The sequence below is a fragment of the Protopterus annectens genome, chromosome 13.part0 (assembly GCF_019279795.1).
Source record: "Protopterus annectens isolate FY-2018-M chromosome 13.part0, PAN1.0, whole genome shotgun sequence".
In the NCBI taxonomy this organism is placed as follows: domain Eukaryota; kingdom Metazoa; phylum Chordata; order Ceratodontiformes; family Protopteridae; genus Protopterus; species Protopterus annectens.
Window position 1 is genome coordinate 761614919 of NC_056747.1, and position 22498 is coordinate 761637416.

Here is a 22498-nt window from a genome sequence, read left to right on the forward strand (position 1 = left end):
TTGTTGTTACCCTAGTTATGCAAAGCAAGCAGCTACTGTCTCCGGAAGTACTCGTTACCCATGATGGTATCTGCTTTCCCTAACTACACCTGCTGTCCTACACTAGCAGGCAAGAGGCACAGTGGTGCCTTTTGCCTGCACTGATACCTGTACAACATATGTCTGCATCCATGCTCAGTACGAGCACTGGACTCATACTGTACACTTTCTACATTCATTGACACTGAACAGTGAATGGCTCTAGACAACTGGAAAAGAGAAGCCCAGTTAGCTTTGCTGAATCATGATTGCTGTTTATTAGCTTCTTTAAGATGAGGGCTTTACGTTTCATCTTCTCCACATGAATAGGCACTGGAACTTTTAAATGTGAAACCCTATATCTTAGGATAATACATCCTGAACTTATACACTGGTGTCAGGTATGTTCAGACTATATTCCACATCACTTATATACATATATGTTGTAGAAAGGACATCTTGACAGGGTCTGTATGATATCCTACTAACAATTTATGGTCATAATCTACTCAAGAAGTTTATTTCAGTTGTGTATAACTGTAAACAGTTCATACTTTGTGGAAAAACTAGCTACCTAAGAAGCTTATCTCATTTTTGTGCATAAATTTAACTGTAAATATCTACTACTACAACACAATCTTTGTGCATAAATATTCTTGTGCATAAATGTTAACTGTAAATATTCTACTGTTACAATACATACAACTATGCAATCACATGGGTGAGCTACAGAGCAAATATCCTGACTTTGTACACATGGCAGCTGGTGACTTTAATAAAGCAGACCTGAAAGAAGTACTCCCACACTACCATCAATATGTGCACGTTCCTACAATTGGTGATAATATCCTAGACAAGGTGTACATAAACGTAAAGAAAGCTTATAAGGCAGTGCAACTTCCACAAATGGGAAACTCTGACCATTATACCATCTTGCTATCGCCAGCTTACAAACTCGCACTGGTTAGAGAGAAACCCACAAAGAAATAAATCAGGGTATGGCCCGAGGTGGCTATGGAGGCCCTCCAAGACTGCTTTGAAAGAACCAAGCAGCCCTAAGTATAGCAAGAGGTGATCTGAGGAGGGGTATAAAGGAGGCTAAGAGGGAATATGACAGAGAGGCGCAGAGCCACTTTGAAGAAATGAAGGATGCAAGGAGACTATGGCAAGGCATACAGGAGATCACTGACCGCAAAATCAGGTCAGCACAGTGTCAGGACAGCATCAAATTCCTGAAGAGTTTGAACATTTTCTTTGCTCGAGCTAAAAAGAGTGAACACCAGGAAAGCTGTTGACCAAGACAACATACTGAGCAAGGTGTTAAAAGGCTGTGTTGATCAACTATGCACAGTGCTCAAGAAAATATTCAACACCTCTCTTGCCATGATAAAAGTACCCTCATGTTACAAGGAAACTAACATCATCCCACTACTTAAGAAAACCACTCCCTCCAGCCCTAATACCTACAGACCAGTCACTCTTACATCCACTGTTATGAAATGTTTTGAATGGTTGATCAAACAGTATCTTTCATCATGCCTACCTCCTGACTTTGACCCTCTGCAGTTTGCGTACAGAGCTAACCGATCCATGGCTCATGCGATATCAGTAGCACTACACATCTCAGTTGAGCATTTAGAGGGCAAAGACAACTATGTGAGAATGGTGTTCACAGACTTCAGCTTTGCATTTAATATGGTAGTACCAATGTAACATAGAAAAACTGTCACATTTAGGAATCAGTAAACATCTCTGTAACTGGATCCTGGACTTCCTGATTGAGAGACCACAGAGGGTATGTTCAGGTAAGAACACATTAAAGTGCATCATGATTAACACCGGGATTCCACAGAGATGTGTTGTCAGCCCACTGTTACTCAGCATCCTGACCCACGACTGCTATGCTAAGCACAAGTCGAACCATATCATCAAGTTTGCTGACGACACCACAGTCGGGCTTATCACAAAAGAGGATGAAAGGGAGTACAGAGAGGAGGTGGCATCTCTGATCACTTGGTGCAAGGGGCACAACCTTCACCTGTATGTAAGCAAGACCAGAGAGATTATCATAGACTTCAAGAAAAGGAGAACAAATCACCCAGTGCTCAGGATCAATGGTGAGAGTGTGGAGAGGGTTAACAGTATGAAATTCCTGGGTGTACACATATCACAGGATCTTTTGTGGTCGAGAAACATCAGGCAACTGGTCAAGAAAGTGCACCAATGCCTCCTCTTTTTAAGAAGGCTGAAAAAAGCTAAGCTTTCTCCTCATATTCTCTCCACCTTATATAGAGGTGCAATAGAGAGCATCCTCACCTGCAACTTCACAGTGTGGTTTGGACGCTGCACATTTACAGAAAGGAAGGCACTACAAAGAGTGGTGAGGGTTGCAGAGAAGGTAACAAGTTCCAGTCTTCCATCGATACAACATCTTTATTCTGCAAGAAGCATCCGAAAGGCCTCCAAAATAATACAGGACAACATGCATCCTGCGCATGGGCTGTTTAAGCATCTGGCATCAGGCAGGAGATGTGTGTTTTGTATTACTTTAAATATGGTAGCTAATTTAACTCAGGCAAGGGTATTCTTTTTGTATATGAGTATTGGTAATGTCTCTGCTCTTTCTTGCGTGTATTGGGAGTGGTATTGTATTTGTTAGTTATGTTTACTCCTCTACTTGTATGTGTTGTTTCACTTTCCTTTGTAATCTCAAGAATTGAGCTGATGCATGTCATTTCGTTTAGGCTGCACATGTGTAGTTCTAAATGACAAGTTTACTTTGACTTGGACTTTGAACTATAACTGATTGTTCATAATGCAAACATTTCTGTTCTTATATTTGTAACTTATTAGTATGTTATAATGTAATGTGTAGCAAAGTCTAATCATTGAATGTGTATTATATGCATAAGCATAACTAACTGTATTATATGTGTGAATAAGTTTTGGCATGGAGCTTTTCTCCCCAGGCCTCCACTGAAAACAGGTTATGTGGCCCAGTCAGACTATCCTGGTAAACAAATGTCAAATAAATAAATATATAAATATGCTTCATTGCCTGCAAGTGTTCTCCTGTCTCGTGTCGTACCTGAAAATGGATGCTGCTCTGCCCAGCTCACTTAAGATTGTAAATACTAGTGATTGGACAGTTATTTCCCTGAGTAAGGCTTTCAGGATTTATCCTAGCGATGTGTTCACATCATGACTGTAATCTCACATTGTGCCAGTTCTAAGGCTGTAAACATGTGTAATTACACTTGCAGACATTATTACTACATTTATAACTTACAAACTGATTTAATATTGCTATACACTTTACATATTTTACTTTCATGGTTTGCCATCTGGTCCAAGAAACCACAAACATTATTTCTTATGAATCTACATAAATACTGATGCCTTTTAACATGTTTATTTAAAAAAACAACTTGTTTTTCCCCCTTTTTTCCTGGTGTCTTTGTAGGTGACAATCTGGGAAGCTTTGACCAATAGCAAACCAGGGACCCACCCTTTACCCTGTGAAGACCATCGAAGGGATAGGTATGAATTTCTATTAAATGTTTTATCAGAAAAACTCTAGAGCTTTCTGCCCATATTTTTAAAAGGCAACAGACACCCGAGAGAAAACTGAAAATATAATAATACTGTACAGCTCAATTTATCTTATAAAATATTTACATGGTCTTCCTTCTGTTACTGAATTGTTTGATGTGATTATTCTGTCATTACTGTTCCTTTAATGTTAATCTACTTCTGTAGATTACTCTTTATTGTAACATCAGGGTTTATTTTTTTCCCATTATGTCACAACCACTGTATTATCTCATGTAGGGACAATACAACTGATATAAATAAAAGCCATACCAGACTATGCCAGAGAAAGAAGGAAGATGGAGTAATAAACATCATGGTATATAGCAGAGTACTAACCTTTGTGGTTAGGGATCAGACAGTAGAGTAAACTTCAGTCTCAAACAGCTGTTTGTTTCGATATCACAGTCAATACCGTACTGTTAAACCTAGCGGCTGGCTATCAGAGTGGATGGGAAACTTCTTCAGAAGCAGCTGTTTTCATTATCGTTGATGTTATTTTATATCACCAAGCCCAGCAGCTGTGATACGACTGAAGAACTCCCTTCACAAACAAAAGTTTGAGCCCTTAAGCACTGGGCTAGCAGATTACATACAGTGTTCAAAACAAAGAACAGTGCGGGACTCTGAAGGAGGAAGTTTTCCAGATGACGATGATCAAGGAGATGCAAGCAGCTGTTAGTGGAGTGCAAGCTGAACAGCAGATGACTAACAGGACCTACGTAGATATGCCATTGGGAGATGGCAGGGAAGCTGAACTATTAGGGGCTCTGATCAAACAGGCAAGCAGAGAAGCATTTGAAAAAGGTGGGAGTAAGGCAAACACATTCATGGATGAAAGCTGAGGTAGTACATAGGAAAGAGAAAGAAAGGCATTAGAAACTGACTTGAAATAAATGGCTGGAGCTAGTGTGAGAGGTGCAAAAAAAGACTGAACAAACCAGTAAGAAAAGAGAAGAGATCAAGAAAGGGGAAAACTGGACTTGGAAAGACTAATGTTAGGGGCATTAGCATCAACAGAGCTGAAACAGTTAGATACGGGCACAAGTATTTGTGTAGAAAGTGATTCAGTGTACTTTAGAGGTGTGGTAAACATTAAAGGGAAGGGGCATCTTAACAAAACTGTGACTGTTTTGTGATTGACCCACAGAAGTGCAATCACAAAACAGCACAAATGCTCAAAGGCAAATCAGATGAACTGTAAAAAAAAAAAAAAAGTAAATAAAAAAGATGCTTTTGAAGTGGGACAAATTATACTGTGTCCCTCACCTTGCCATTTATGTGTACCTACTTACAGGTCACTATTTCTCAGGGAAAGAGAAATCTCTAGATACTGCAGTCTTAATCTTATCATAAAATCCATTGTGTGCACATTAGTGATTGCACATAAAAGTGCCAATAACTGATGAGTTGCACACAAGCCAGATAGCTGAAGAGTGACTGGAAATTGTGGAAGTTACATATATATTAAATCAACATTAAATTTAGATGAAGTTGTTGCCACAGACAAGGCTATTTAGAGGCAAGAGTAATATGAATAGTAGATAAAAGGAAAGGTAAAATTAGGATACTTCAAAAAAACATGAAAGTAAGAGGTATCTTCCCTTTACAACATGATAGGTAAGTTGGTATCTTCCATTTACAGCATGATAGGTAGTGTGACATCTGGTTAAATATCCCACCAAACTGCCACAAATATGTAACGTCCCCTACTATCCTGGGTCAGTAACTAATTAAAGGCAATCCTCACTACTGACTCCAATATGAGACTGTCACTTAAACAGGAGTAATTTTTCATAATTTCTCCTAAGAGCACACAAGAACAAGCTGTATAACCTTGGACTGGACTGTATACTTTTTGTCCAGCACTAATGCAACTCCTTATTACACACTCCAGAGGAATGTGTCCCAGTTTAAGACCTCTGATACACTCACACTTAAATAAATTGTCTCACACATCCAAACACTTCCTGGAAAGCCTGACACAGATTTCAGCTGTGTCCCTTCCCCAAAATAAAAAGGTAACAGGCCGCCACCATTCACAGAGTCTACATGCCCTTTTAAAGGGGTATCCAATTATTAAAATTAAATATTGAAACAAATGGTAGTATATGACCTAAAGCAGCCAGGCTTTCGGAGTGGCCTAGGAATTATCAAAGCAGGTATAAGTACTCTCAAACCACTAAATAATACACTGATTGATCAGCCACAATGTAAGATAATAAAAATATTTAATAATGAGCAAAATGATTTTAAATGTAAAACAGTAATTTCAATAAACAAACAGAATTCAATCACCAGGAAAATTAAATTAATACTGAAGGACAGAAATCCAACATTTAGAAAAACTCTTGACTAATTTAGCTATAATTTCATATCTACCTGAGGAACACTGCCCCTGATCTCAACTAAATATCACAACAGAGCAAAGGCAGGTTTACAGTTATTGGTGAGTCCTTTGGGTATTGACTGCTCAGTAAAACTGTGAACTGTAAACTGAACTGAACTGAACAGCTACTGTGAACTCAAGTCAACACTGCTGAACACAGCAGGCTCTTTTAAAGACTAAAAAGAAAAGAGTTTCCACTGAAACAATGAAGCCAATAATCCACAATTTTTATTGAATGATTGGTTAATTAATGAAATTGATATTATACAAAAGGGGAGAATGCATTGTAAACAAACAACTCTGAAGATGCCTATGGTTTCTTAACCTTGGCGAAAGTGCTTAGTTGTTCGTGGACATCCAAGTGTAACTCTTGTGGATTATTGAGCATTAAACCGTTATTGGCTTCATTGTTTCGGTGGAAACTCTTTTCTTTTTTTCTGTTGTTATTGGTCATTCACCAGTTGCATCTTTTAAAGACTAGGTTAACTGTCTCAACTGTTATAGTTCTTTTTATTTCACTGTTTGAAAAATCAACAGACAGCTGTTTATTAAAGTTTCTTCCTGTCTTTCAGTCTCTGAAAGTAAACACAGAGCAACTGGAAACATTCTGGATATCAACTGTAGATTAGCTGATTCTGAGATAGCCTGCATTTAGAACATCTTCAAAAACATGCACACTTAGACATGTAACAGAACACTGTTCAACTTTTAAAAACATCCTATACAGAGTATTAATCAACATACAAGAGCTTATTTACAATATCATAGCTAGTCATGCTGGCATATAATACACAGGTTAGTCTCCCCCAATGTAACTCAAGCATGATTTTAAAGTGACCCTTGAAAAATGGCACTTGAGAAAAATGGGTCTGTCTGGGAATATATCAACCCACTCCTCTCTTGGACAGTCCATCTGCATTGGCATTGGCATTATTAACCCCACTGCGGTGTTGTATTGTCATGTCATATGACTGCAACCCTAGACTCCACCTCAGCAACTTGGCATTCTACTTGCTGACTCTATTTAGCCATGCTAAAGGATTATGATCTGTGAGTACAGTGAATCTTCTTCCATAAAGCTAGGGCTGCAGCTTCTGCAATGCCCATACTATGGCTAGACATTATTTTCCACAACTGCATAACATTCTTCCCTAGGTTGAAGTCTACAGCTAAGATATACCACTGGGTGCTGTTCTCCTTCTGAGGAAACTTGGCTAAGTACAGCCCCCATACCATACTTTGAAGCATTGACTTGCACAACAAATTCTTTGCTATAATCTGGGCTGGAATGCCTGCTCACAATCTGTGGTCCACACTACCTTATCCAGTTTATTTTTCCTAGTTAGGTCAGTAAGGGATGCAGCTACTGTACTATAATTGGGCACAACTTTTCTATAGTACCCCTCTGTCCCTAGAAATGCTGTCACTTGCTTTTTAGTAACAGAAACTGGCCATACTTGAATAGCTTCCACTTTAACAGGTTCTGTCCTAATCTTACCACTCTCCACTCTGTGTCCTAAGTAAGTGACCTCTGCCATACCCACCTTACACCTACTGGTTTAATGGTTAACCTTTTCCCTTTTAAACTTGTCTGCAAATGCCCGTAGCATAGTCTTTAATATAGAGTTTAACCTCTCCACAAGACCATTAGTCTGGGGATGCTAGGGGATGGTCTTTAGATGTTTCATCCCACAATGCTTCCACAAACAAGTCAGGAGGTCGGACATGAAGTTGGCAGCTTGATCAGTCAGTATTTCCCCTCAGAAAACCTACCCTGCTGAAAATTTCTAGAAAAGCATTTGCCACCTTTTCGGCCTCTATAAATGACAAAGCTACAGGTTCAGGGTATCTAGTGGCATAATCCACGGCCACCAGGATGTATTTGTTCCCTGTAGAACTTGGAGTACTCAGGGGTCCCACAATATCCATGGCCACTCTCTGAAATGGCTCTTCATTGACAGGCAAAGGCATTAATTGAGCCTTGACCTTGTCACCTGCCTTTTCAACTTTTTGACACTGTACACACGTCCTACAATATTCTACCACATCCTGTACAATCCCAGGCCAATAAAAATCTGCATAATATGTCTCTTAGCATGTTTTATACCCATATGACCTGAAAAAGGGATGTCATGTGCTATGGCTAAAAGTGGCATACTGTAAGCTGCAGGCACTACCAGCTGCTGTATTAGCTCACCTTCTAGCCCACCTTTAGGAGTCGACTCTATCCAACAAACCTTTGTTCCAGTATACAGACTACACTCTTCCTTGAGCCTCAGGTGCCTCCTTAGCCACATCCATCAAGCTTTGTAATATAGGGTCCATAAGTTGAACTTGTCTTAACTCTTATCTTTCTGACCCTCCCCAGCTCCCATTTTTCAGGAAGCCTTGTAACTTCCAACAGCTGTGACTGTCAGTCTGAGTACTAGCACTCACTCCCATCCTTGCAGTCACTATGTCCAAGGGATCATCAGTACCTACCAGCAGCTGTGGCTCACTTTCAGTTTTACTGCTACAGGATAGCTCCTACTCTGAAACAGCCAGCACACAAGTCCCAGCTTCAGGTATGAGATCTCTCTGGGTCTCCCAAGGCTACTAGAACTACATACTTGTCTCAAAGCCTGACTACATGTCACTGAATGCACACAAGGTACTTCATCATCAGAGTCACTCCCTATCAGGACATCTGCAGGAATATCCTCAAACAAACTTGCTTGCTTTCTCTTCCACCCTCCCAGTCAAGACGAACCCTAGCCAAAGGTATTTGGAATGGGGACCCTCCTAAACCTCTGACTGGAGTGGACTGTTCTTCTGTAACCACTGCAGACGTCACAATGGTTATATCAAAAGCTGTGTCACTCTTAGTAAACTGTTTGCCATCTACTAAGATATGATATAAATTTTGGTGATAGTTTGGCACCCCTATTGTTTCCAAACAACGTACCAATGGCAGTTTATCATCCCCACTTGCTGTCATCCTCACCTTTTGTTTCTCACCTTGCCCAATGGATATTTGGTTGCTGTGTGGCTTCTCTGGTTACATTTGAAACATCTAATCCCTAACCATGTACTTGGAGTAGTAGTTTCCCCTGATACTGGTGTACTCTCTTGAAGTGGTTTAGACTGCCCTGCATGGGTTCCCTTAGGTCAATGTGCAGCACTGAGTATCCCTTTCTTATGCATTGTTGCTCTGATTGCTAAGTAGAGATCCCCTTTTTTCCCCAACTCCTCCACAGAGTTACACTCTTAGTCTGCTAATCAGATTCTCATGTCATCAAGCAAAGTACTGAGGCTTCTACCCTCACCAAAAGGTCTGCCAGTCCCTCAAATGTGGTGATCTGTCACCCACTCACCCATCTGTGAAAGTAAGTATTTAAATCACAATATAATCAGGTACACTTTCATATGCCTTGCACCAATGTTCACTAACCTTTTTTGTATAAGCTTCAAGTGTTAGTTTAAAACAATCAGGAAGACAGTTTTTTACTTTATCATAATTCAAACAGTCTATATCAGACAGTTTTGACATGGCCTGAACAGCTTTGCCTTGGAGTAAGGGACTCAGAGGCTGAACCCAGAGCTGACAGTCAACATCATACTGTGTACATACCCTCTCAAATATATGAATAAAACTATCAAAATCATCCCCATCGCTGTATTGAGGAAAAGGTTACTGATCTTTACAGCTTCTAGGCTCCAGTTATTCCCTTCCCCATTACCTCCATAACCCTCTCAAAGGTTAAGAAGCTCCACTTCATGCTAGTGCTGTCTCTTGTTTTCCTTGGCTTCTAAATATTTGACCTCCAGTTCATATTGACACTTTTTCTCCTCAGTCTCCAGTCATTTGGCCTCCAAGTTATATTGGTGCTGCTTCTCCTCAGCCTCCAGAAATAACATTCTCCTCAGCTTCCAGTTGTTTGGCCTCCAGTTCATATTGATGCTGCTTCTCCCTTTCTTCAGCCTCTAGTTCCAGTCTCCTTAACTCCAGACAGATTCTCCAGTCCTCTGAAGAAAATGTGGACTGTCCTGTCTTGGCAGGCTGCACATCCTCAATACCAAATTGGATATCCTCTGAATGGCTGGTCTGAGCTATGGCTGCTACTAAGACTGAAATCATTGCTTCCTTAGTCAGGTTGGTATGCACCAGTCCTCTGTCTTCACACTCCTTGGCAAACTGATTCTTTGTCAGCTTGCTATAGTCTTTTGCTGATGTCTTTGCCTGCTGTCCCAGACTAACTAAAAATAAATAAAGCTGTGGTGGACTGAAATTCTGTACATTTACCTTGTTGCTGTCAAGAGTGCACATCTTAATGACAACTACCCACAGGCTACTGAAGTCCAATTAAAAATCCCACACCACTGTCACCAAATAATGTTACATCTGGTTAATAGCCCACCAAACAGCCATCAATATGTGACATCCTCTACTATACTGGGTCAGTAACTAAGGAACTTCAATCCTCACTATTGACTCCAATGTGAGACCATTACTTAAACAGGAGTAATATTTCACAATTTTTCATAACAGCACCACAGTTTTTCATAACAGCACCACAGGAATATGTCCTGTAACCTGGGACTGGACTGTATACTTCTGTCCATCCCTAATGTAGCTCCTTATTACACACCCAGAGCAATGTGTCCCAGTTTAAGACCTCTAATACACTCACACTTAAATAAATTAAATCTCACAAATCCAAACACTTCTGGGAAAGAGTGACACAGATTCTCAACTGTGTCTCTTCCTCAAAGTAATACTGTAACAGGCTGCCACCAATCAGAGCATCTACATGCCCTTTTAAAGTGGTGTCCAATTATTAAAATTAAATATTAAAACAAATGGTGGCATATAACTCAAAGCAGCCAGGCTTTCAAAGAAGGCATAACCACTCTCAAATCACTAAATAATACACTGATTGACCAGCCACAATGTAAGATAATAAAAATATTTAATAAAAAGCAAAATGATTTAAACTGTAAAACAGTAATTTCAATCACCAGGAAAATGAAATTAATACTGAAGGATAGAAATCCAACATTTAGAAAAACTCTGACTAATTTAGCTATAATGTCCTATCTAACTGAAGAACACTCTCCCTGATCTAAATATCACAACAGAGCAAAGACAGGTTTACAGTTCTTGCTGAGTCCTTTGGATATCCACTGCCCAGTACAGCTGTGAATTGTGAACTGAACTGAATAACTACTGTGTCCTCAGCTGTTTTCAGTAAATCAGCAGGTTATTTTATAGACTAGGTCTCAACTGTTCAAGTTTTTATTTTTATTTTCGTGTTTGAAAATCAACAGACAGCTGTTTATTAAAGTTCCTTCCTGACTTTCAGTCTCTGAAAGTAAACACAGAGCAACTGGAAACATTCTGATGACATCATCTGTAGATCAGCTGACTCTGAGACAACTTGCATTTAAAATCATCTTCACAAACTGCACGGTTAGACATGTAAAGGAACACTGTTCAACTTTTAAAAACATCCTGTACAAATGGGGTATTAATCAACATACAGTAACTTATTTACAATACCATAGATAGTCATGCTGGCATATAATACACAGGTTATCTAAAATGATGTACAAAACTTCAGCCAGACATGCTGGCACAGATGACAGTGTGTAATTTCTCCACAGTTAGGTTGATATCTTACATTTACAACATGACAGGTAGGTTAGTATCTTCCATTTACAGCATGATAGGTAGGTCGGTATCTTCCATTTACAACATGATAGGTTGGTATCTTCCATTTACAACATGATAGGTAGGTTGCTAATGGATGCATTGTTTTGTTGTGTATCTGTACAACAGAGATGAGAATGAGTGGTAGGTGAAAAGTAAGGGTGTCATTTCTTATAGTGGTATTTGTTGAAGGAAAAGAGCAGGAAAATATAAGAGGGAATATGTATAATGTGAAGGTTTCAAGTGATGTCATATATGTAGGAGGCATTGGTATCAAAATAAGCTGTACAGAGTTCAATGAAAAGGAGGAAGAAGCTGTAGATTTGTATGGATTAGTTAGGGAAATTCAGAGATAAACTATAAGAAAGTTGCATGTACAGTTATGAAGTGACAGTTTTGAACAAGACACAACAGGAGTCTGGAGGAAAACCTGAGATCTTACAGTGGCTTATTTGGTTAGGAAAAACTTTCTGTATAGCATATCATGTATAAGATTTAACTGACTCAGATTTTGTTAAGTTGGGATGGGCAAAAGCCAGATACATTGCAAATTCTGACATTTTATGCTGCCACATTTCTGGTTTGCTAAAAGATGCAAATGTGATGGATACTAACATAGTGTTTCTATACAGTGAATTTGGGAGAAATATAGATAATGTTGGTGTCAATTTAGTTACATTTGTTAGGACATTTTAGCTCCATAAAGAATGATAGACATTTGTTTTTAGCTACTTTTGTCAAAACATTTCCAGTTTTACTTGGGCATTGTCAGGGTCTGAGGCTTATAGCAACATAACAACATTGTTTTTTACTTTTGTGGGGACAGTCCTCTTACCCCCATGCTTAATATAACCAACTCTAAGATTGCTCTATCTAAGGAGGCAAGGAGAACCACTCCCTTAAAGGTTTTCACATTTGGTTTTGCTTTTTGGCAGAGTTGTAGTTTCAGTCCATTTATGTTTGGCTGATCCAGCAGTTCTCCATTACTTCTGTGTAGGTATTCTGTATTTTTCTGTTGTCAGATGATTTGGTGGTAAGCAGGTGGCTTCTTTCAGGAGCTTTAGAATGATGTATATGTAACGAAATCATAATGATTCAGAGATTTTTGTTGAAACTCAGCAAACCAAGTGTAAAGTGTCAAATAGCTGAACTGCTGATGGCCATCTTCAGTGACTGAGGCTGTTCTGTAATATGGAGAAATCTGAGGAGTGCTCTCCAGTCTACTGATGTAGGGGCATTGCCCCCACATCTCAAAATGTACTAACTTTCAGGTTACATACCTTTGGTGCAAAAGGAACTCTTTTATGAAAAAAATGGCTTTTCCTTTTACTCTTAGGGATGATTTAACCTTGAAGTAACTTTTATATGTAGAGACTGGATACAAGGGCAAAACAGAACAATTAACGGTGCAATAGAACTGTAGATCTAGAGATGGTGCAGGATAAATGCACAAAATGATTCCATGATGTATTCTACTGCAGCTATACTTTCCTCCATGAGTGCCATTTTTGACAGGATCTGTACTGAATACTATACAGTTTGTTAAAATCAGGTTAGAGGTTTAGAGTTAGTGTTTTAGGGTTAGGATTAGAGTTTTAAGGGTACTTTATTTGCTTAGATTGCATTTTCTAGGAGAAGCATAATTGTGAAATGCACCAATGTCTGCTTACTTCAGGTAGACATGATTGCACTGGCCAGCGATATTCTCTGTAAGTCAGTGTCATTCTAAATTGTTTTATTCTGACCTGTAACTGCAAATGATTGTGTATTTCCTGCTGTATGCTTCCTTCCTTCATGGCAAACTGTATAATTACTTAGCATTTTCTGTTGTAATTCATTCCTGCAATGCTTGCCATCACCTATATGAGCCTGAAGTAGGTATATTAAAATCAGTCCTCCACCTTAGTAAAAATAAATAAATGGCCTAGTTGTTCTTTGTGAATTCCAACCATAGAAGTTTACTGTATTACCAGTGGGTGGCTCACATTGTTGAGTGCCATTAAAAAAACCTAAAAGTAAGACTGCAGCTTGTTTGCTATTATTGAGTTCAGTGTGAATAAAGTCAGTAACAGGGAATGCATCTGTTTGAAATCACAGTGGGATCAAAACTCATGGTGCTGTTTCATAAAGAGGTTGTAGTGGTTGTAGACAGATTTTGTTTAGTAGAAGAGTGATAGGTCTGTAGTACGATAATGTGTCGTGTGCTCCTCCTTTGTGACAGAGACTTGTATTTGCCGGTTTCCACAGGGGTGGATTGTCACTTTCTGTGCTGTAGTTAAGGTGGATTATTATAGCTGGACCTAGTTAGGATGATGCTAATGATTTGGGAATAAATGATCTGTTTATAAGTACATTTTTAACTTGATTGCAAGAAAGTAGTTGGAGGCTCTGTGGTACAGCACTTATTTTTAAGATTTTTTTGCTAGTAAATATATCAAGAGGTGTTTTGTGGTGATTTTTTAAGTAGTTTCTATATTGTTCTGAAGCTTCTATTTATTTATTTGCTATTTGATGGTGGGATGGATAAATTGGTCTATTTATCCTTTTCAATCACTACCCAGCCTCAGAGAGAGTACTATACAATATATTTATAGTGGAGAAGCAGTTGTCAGCTAGTTACATTAATAATATTTACATCAGTTAGAGTGAAAAAGCAGCAGTACAAAGTACAAAAATGACTTTAGTGCAATAGTACAAAATGCATGCCATTGATATATCAATAGAAAATAAGGCATGCTTTGATTCTTAACAGAGGAGGAATGGAGCAATCAGTACACTTTAAGATAACAGATGGTAAATAACTTAGACATTAACCATTATCCATGTAGCAGCCACATGGGGATTCAGTAAACAGATGTTCCTTAAAAGCTTTTTTTAATTCTGACTGGATTCTTCATTTTTGACTTATGTAGACAGATGATTTCAGGTTGAAGGTCCCAAAATGGAGAAAGCTCTTTAACCAAGTATGGGTTTGAATGTAGGATGAGCCAGGGGGCCTACGTTCCCTTGTGTAATTCTACGATCATATAAGTTTTTTTTAAAAATAGTAAGTTTCCTTTTTAGTGAGGGTCAGTAGCTCTCCTATAGAACATTGGATATCAGTGTGCCAAGCAGAAAGTTACCCTGTTAGCAGTTGAGACACTATTTGGTGTTTTCTAGTAATTTGCAATGATGAAGTAAGGGGTCTGCCAGGACTATGAACTGATATATTTTGTTCTCTACCATTTGTACTCTATGGATGTTCTTTTCTGAGTTTCAGACAACAAAGGGGAGACCATATTCTAGTTTAGGTATTAAGACATCTTGGCAATAGATAAATGGGCTGTTGGAAAGAGAAGGTGAGTGATCTTACAACAAAGTTTCAGTTCAGCAAGGACTTTATCAGATATAGTTTCTGTATGTGTTCTAAAAGGAAAGATCTGAGTCAAGAATAAGACATAGGTATCTCTGTTATGTGGCATTTATTTATTTATATATAAACATTTGCTTATCGAGACTGCCCATTTAGATATAAGCATAGGCCCAGAGATGGAAAAGGTCCAACTATAACTACATTTACAAAATGTATAAAAATCAGATAAAATTTTTAATATGGCTTTACGCAATTTGACAGACTGAATGCAACTAGAATACATAGTAAAACATATACAGGATTTTACAAAAGACAGCAGAACACATCAATACATAAAAATGTGTAATTCATAAATAAAATCTAATGTACAAGCACAACAATAGTTCAAAGTAAAGAAAGTATAAGAAAAGAAAATAGAAAGTCATTTGCAAGAGCAATATTTTAAAAAGTAACGTTTGAGGAAAAAAGTATTTAAGTAATGTGTACGTGGAAGTGATAGTTATTCTACAGTGTGCAGGAGGAACAGGATAAGAACGCAAGTTTGAGAGGCAACACCAGGGAAGTAGGTAGAGGTGTCAGGACAGAAAGTGGATGAATCATGCACTGCACGTGGTAGAGGCTGAATAAGATGATAAGTAGGTAAGCTGAGTAATAATAGGATGCAGAATCATTGTCATGAGAGGAGGAAGTAAGGTGCCAGTATACTGTTTGTGGCTGGGAAGAGGGAGATACATAAGGGACGTGATGTGAAAGAGGATGAAAGAAGAGGGAGACAAAATGCAAGTAGTGAGCCAGGAAATGTTGAAGGAATTAGCAGGTGTAATAAAAATAAGCAGGGAATGCGAGTAGAAAAGTAGGAATTGTTAAGGAAAGGGAAAAGAAAAGAAAGTGTCTTGTATTTTGCATTTGCAGGCCACAACAATGCTGTGGTGGTACCTGTGGATGTGGTGGCAGGGCTACTAACTAATATCTGACAGTAATGCTGAAACACATACCAAGTCGCAGTCAGATGACACAATGGCACTGTCCGTTTGTCTTGATCTTGGGTGGTCTACCACTTGTTGCACAGGGTGAAAGTTGGTCTCATCCATAGCTGATTTAGAAGCTGTACACCATGTGTGCTTATGTTCCTAATGGGAGGAACTCCCCCAATAACTGAGAGCACCAGCACTGCTCCCCCCTTGATGCAGCAACTGAGGTATGCACTGCTTGTAATGTGTGTTCACCCACCATTCAGTAGTCCTGTAGAGGTTTCCAATACTACCACATGTCACAGTCAAATCCTGATATGTAGGCAATGCCTAGGGCATAAAAAGCAGATGTGCAGACAAAAATACATGGAGCTGATTGGTGTTTTGTATGGCATTTATGTAGATGTTATCCAACATTGCTAGTGCCACTGTAAGGCACAGAGTCCAGAAGTGGTGCCATGATGGATGCCATGAGGTCTATGGTGGCACACAGCACTGCCAAATCTATCTCCGTTCAGAAGATTGCAAGTGCAGCTATCATTATCTTGTCCAGTGATGTCATCCATGGTTGGCAGTTGGTATGTATACAAGGTGTTCATGTTGGGAGGCAATCACATGGTGCAAAGTCTGTAGCTGTGACAATGTGAGTATGACATTCTGCCACCCTACGACATGGGCAATGTTGAATGACAACCTCAAGGTGTTTAACCCCTCCCCATCAGACTCCATCTATGTCATGTTTCTGCAGTACCACAACATTGTTGTTATGAGAGATCATTAGTTGTGCCACATCAAGACAGTGCAATGGCTCCAGCTCACGGTCATGTACTTCTATCTCCTCCCAGTCACAGGAGGGCATTGTCTATAAGAATGAGTACCCCTCCCCACTGAGATCCCCATTTCTGCCTCCACAGCTTCCCTCATCAGTGTTGTGTTCACAGCTATGTGTCACTGTGTCCCTCGGTACCTGTGCACATTAAGACAACTGTGACCAATTCAACCCACTGTCCAATGTGGTTTACACTGAGATGTCTGATGCACCATGTGACTCAGCCATTCACTGCACATCACAGCGTCTATGTACAGCTAAGGGCTTCATGCTTGACTCCACATTATCACTATGTGCTGGTCAGGACTCACGCATGTGGGCTAGACCTTGCTTCTTTGTATGTGCTGCCATATACTGTGTCTGCCACTGCCTGAGTGTATATGTTGGGGATGATACTTGGTGTCCTTCAGCTTCAGTGTCAGTGCTGGATGATTTCAATGCACAGGCTGTGGCAGGAGCTGCTGTAGTGGGCCCACAGCTTCCCAGGTTAGATGGCTGGCCTGCATGCCTCCTCATGATCACATTGCACAGCGTACAATATGCTATGAACAACATGCTATGGAAAGGGCATAGTTCAGACATATCTAGGGACATAATGATGCATGGCTTTTAGCAGATCAAACAGATAATAAAAATAATATCCAGTTGTTAACCTTGTCTGCCCACTGGGACACAGTCCCTTTAAAGGGGCAACTCAGGCTGAGGGCTGAGGGAATTATACCTTGCACCACAGAAAATACAGCTCCTAACCTTAATCCCCTGGGCCAAATGTCAGACATGCTGAATGATGTTTCTGGTTTGTATGTGGCAGCGTTATACTGCTATTTGGTGATGTTGTGTGGATTTCTTATGTGTGTCATCATCCAGGACTCCAGTGGGCATCCTTTATTATCTGAGACAAAAGAGATATGGAGGGGTTGGACATGGGCCCACAGTCTATATGTCTGTATATGGTCCAGGTTACCACAGTGCTTGTGCTTACCAATTAGGTGGCTGTTCAGTATCACTGTGCAGGCTGCAGTGATGTGTGAATCATGGACACTGCCAGGCTGATGGACAGTCACATCAGTTATATACACCTGTAAGTTGCACACAACCAGGCAGTTTACAGAATGGTATCCCTTCCATTGACACAACATTGTGAATTTATGCCAGGCACAGCCTTTGTTGACACCTTTTGGGGGATGGCAGTATTAGAGACACCAAGCATGGAGAAGTCACTCTCTCTGGTATGCTGGAGAAACCAGTATGATCCTTCAAATGTACAAGTACTGAATATTCTACACTTGGAGGCCTGTGATGTACCTGAAAAATCACTGTAGAAGTACAGAAAAAGCTACACAAACCTTGGTGTCCACTGGGTAAAGAATTCCATGCATTCCTCCCAATCCTGTTTGTAGGCCATACATTTCAGTCAAAGCCTGTATAATACAACTTCAAAGCCTCCATCAGCTGCTGGTTAGCCAGCTAATGGCATGTGATGTGCTGCCTGTATAGTTTTGGTTATGCTTTCTGCATCAGCATCATGATACCAACAAGGTAGTAGCCATTATGGATGGTAAATGCAGCTGTATAAACTGCTGTTATTGCAAGCAAATTTGCTATTTGTAACTCTACAATGTCCCACAAAGGTTTTGCTTTTATGGTGATACGCAATTCAGCAAATAGTTTGTTGTGTATCAGCATTGTGTACCTGGGAAATATCTCGTTTGCACTGTTTGTGACACCTATTTTGCAATAAATTAATATCATAAAATGTCTTTATCTAGATATCACAGAAACCAAAACGTCACCATTACAGACACACTTAACAATGGGGTTGGTTCTCCAACGTCATGCAGAGCATGTTCATTGCTCAGGTTTCCTACACCAATGGGAGGGTGCAAGGATCTCAAACACGCCAAAGTTATATATAGCAAATTTCAGTCATGTTTGCAATGTAATGGACATGTAAATATTACTAGCTTACCTTTTTGACATGGGTAGTCCCAGTATGCTTAGCCTATATAGAGTGGAGCTATGAATTGGTATTCATACAGAGCAGACATAATTTGATGAGGGCATTTTTCACATGTAAAATATGAAATAATTATAATAATTTTGTGAATATGAAATCTGGATGGGGACTGCAATCAATTCACTTCAGTGTCACTCAGCCCGAGACTGGACTGTTGGCCAAGTCCAAGGGTATATATTTAGATATGGATGCTTAGAAAAATGTGGAAAGAGATGAGAAGAAAGGAGTATGCTTTAATTCCTAATGTAATCAATATATTGTTAGCCTAAGAGTCTGTATAATTGAACATTTTTGTAGAATTTTAAATAATAAAAGTATTGTTGCTTGCTATTCAGACTTGAACATGAATGGACACAGTGAAGTTATCTGTTGCCTTTCTTCATCAAATGCATGGACACCCATACTGAATAATCATATACTGGTCTGTCAAGGAATAAACAAAGAATCTCTGAAGTGTAGCACTGACAGATACGTGTAGTTCCCAAGAGCATATATTACCACTGTGGTTGAGTCTTCCAAATAATAGTCTGTATAACATTGTGAGACATAAGTGATACTGCACTGGTGAGAACTCTAATGTGTGTTGCATTCAATGTACAGAATGGAGTAGGATTTTTCCTCTTCACCTTCCAGTGAAGGAGAAAGTTTTGCATCTCACGTCTTCACCTCATGGATAGGTAACAGACTTTACTATGGTTCCATTTATGAAAGTCCTGGATTCTTTGTTATTAGATTATGACATTTTAGAAATGAACATGCAGTTTATGTCTGTCTTCATGTATGCCATATACCTTTATGCATGTACATATACATACACAGTCCTATATTTCATCTTTTAAAAATTACTGGGAAAAATCCTTTGGGAAGAAAATATGCTAAAAGCAGATTATTTTCTTTTCAGGAACCTCCTTAAATTTTATCCTGTGTGTTCAGGAGTTGCTGAGGTATTATTGTTTGCATGGAGGAAATTTAAACTGTCATGTAGACTTGAGCTAGCATCAGGTATATCAACTGTTTTCTTAAAAATAAGCCACCAACCTTTCTATCTTACTTCAGTTGTAGGACTCCACAGCACAAGCCTCACACACAGCCCAGCCCTCAGCACATATCAACCAATCATGTGTTCCGAACCTATGATGAGCAGCTACGCCTAGCCATGGAACTGTCAGCAAAGGAGCAAGAAGAGGTGGAGAAACAGAAAAGGCAAGAAGAGGAGGAGTTGGAGCGTATCATCCAGCTGTCACTCACAGACAAATAGCACACAGCCGTGAACAATTTATAACCCCTTCTCCTTTTTACATACATGTCATCTACACTCATATATATATAAATATATATATACACAAACAGACACACACACACACGCACACACACACACACACACACACACACATATGGACATGTGCACAGCAACAAAAATACAGAAAAAGAAAAAGGTGCAATTAAAAAATTAACAGGTGAAAAACCTTAATCTTTTAGCTGTTGGGTTCAGATACTGTCTGAAGTAAAATTCCTATTTTTTCTCCTCATTATATGGTTCCAGCAGGTGGAGTGCAGTTTGCTTTCTTTTCCTTTATTTGTGATGATATTGGCAGCAGATGGTGGTAAATGAAAAGCACTGAAGGCTGTCACCCTGCAGGTCAGGCACAGCTTGGGTATCCAATATGGCTTCCACCACCAGAATGCCTTCTCCATGTGATCCAGCATCAGGCAGTCACCAGCACAACCTCCTGCTAATGTTGCCTACAGTCCTTCTTCTACCGCATCACTTTCTTTTGTCCTTGGTTTTAAGTTGATCATCAGGACAGATGGTGGCTGCACACTGTACCACTTCATAAGCTGTGTCTTTCTGTTGTTAAGCTGGATTGAAGCTGATTGGATCAAGTTTTGTAGTTAATATTGCCTGTACCACACAGTGGTCAGATTACCTCAGCATTTCAGTTTTGCAGACCAGGAGTGTGCCATGAAAGAGGAGTGTAGTCTATCCTGCATATATATTATCTGTTCCTGCATTGTAGCCATGGGTCTGCACGGAAATCAGTAAGAAGCATAACTGTACAAGTGAGGGAGGGTGGGACAGGCTGGTGGGTGGAATAACAGGTATTAGCTCTACATTCAAAATTTCATGACTTATACAGCTTATGTTTCTATCCTTTGCTATGTATAAAACAAAGTAAGATAGGAACAGCAGGCAGGGGTAGTATAACGTACTACACCCAAGCTCCAGATTTTACATGAAATCCTGCCACCACCTCCTGTGTAACTTTGTGACTTTCAACATGCTCTTTGAAAGTCATGTGTTCTTTTCCATTCTAGTTATACCTCTGGGACTTTAGGTAACATGTCTTAAGCTGTAGTGAAATTAGACTGTAACTACATTGCAACTGCAAAGCAGTTGTATGTGACAAATTTGTAATTACACTGTAATTTACCTAATGTTGCATGTAATGAATTATTACCTACTACGCAGGTACAATGAAACTGACAATTAAAGTAAGATATTTGAGATGAAACAGGGTTTCAACTGCCAGGAGAAATAATGTCACATGATTTTTAAGGTGAAACAAATCTTCAAATGTAGTGTCTTGAAAGTTACAGTAGCTTTTCATTTCTACATTAGTTCATATTAATTTACCCTAAGCTATAGTACTAGAAACCATGAACAATGTGGTGCTACTCCATTGAAGCATATACCCTAGTTTTACCATTCTTCTGGAGTATAGCCCTTGCACAGGTTGTATTTCCGTGGTGGTACTTTACCATGCTACCACCCCATGAATAACAATGTTGTGATATTTCATTTATTAATTACGTAGAAAGGTAGGTTGGGTTTTAGGATTTGTTTACAGCTTAATGAGGGAAAAGGATAATGGTGCGGTTATGTAAGTGCCCTGCACCAGTCCATTAGTTTATGCCCTCATGGCCTAAGTCTATTGGGTTATACCCACCAATGTGCCTTTTCACTGGGTAATCCTTCAGAGGCACAGATGTATCAGATTATCACCCAAGAACTAATTTACTATGCTGTTATATCAGGATAAAAGGTTTATATTCTCTAGTGCACAAAGAAACTCTGCTGTTTAGGAAATGTATTGTGTGCCCTCAGAAGTGGCCACATATTTCATACTTCAAAAAGCACCCACAAAGTAATGTTTACCAAGAGTGAGCATATGTAGGCACTGGCAGAACCCATGGCCAGTTGATGTCAGGCAGCAGAGATCTGAGCCATGTTTGGGGTTTGCAAGTCTCACTGTGTGAACTCCACTGAGATGCATGTTTTGGAAAGTAAGACACTTTGTCTCCCTTCCTCTCTGTCTCACTTTCTCTCTCTCCCCCTCTCTCTCTCTCTCTCTCTTTCTCTCAATGATTTACCTTTGCTACTGTAATATCTAAGGAGGAGCAGCTGTTAAATTAAAAATTCTTTTTTGATTACAGATCAGTTTCATTTGTCATTTGTGTGTGTGCATTTTTGGTGTTGAGTAACTGAACGAACCTTTAAACTTGAACCTACATCTAGCCAACCAGTTCATTTGTACAGGTGTACACTCATACTGTCAGAACTCTGGTTCATATAGAACCACATAACTGTGCACACTTTCACTAGATTTGTAAAATGCACAGGAATAAGGTTGGTATTTACTT

At 39.4% G+C, this 22498-nt stretch overlaps 1 protein-coding gene across 2 annotated transcripts in view; it reads left to right on the plus strand.

Moving 5' to 3' along the window:
* ANKRD13B (ankyrin repeat domain 13B) overlaps nt 1-22290 on the plus strand; it is a 1471566-nt gene extending 1449276 nt beyond the window's left edge. For both annotated transcript variants that reach the window (XM_044054460.1, XM_044054461.1), the window contains 2 exons: nt 3482-3558; nt 19913-22290. In XM_044054460.1, the coding sequence (XP_043910395.1) occupies nt 3482-3558; nt 19913-20114 (279 nt within the window). In that variant the 3' untranslated portion in view covers nt 20115-22290. The remainder of the gene's footprint in view (nt 1-3481; nt 3559-19912) is intronic.
* The last annotated feature ends 208 nt before the right edge of the window (nt 22291-22498 follow it).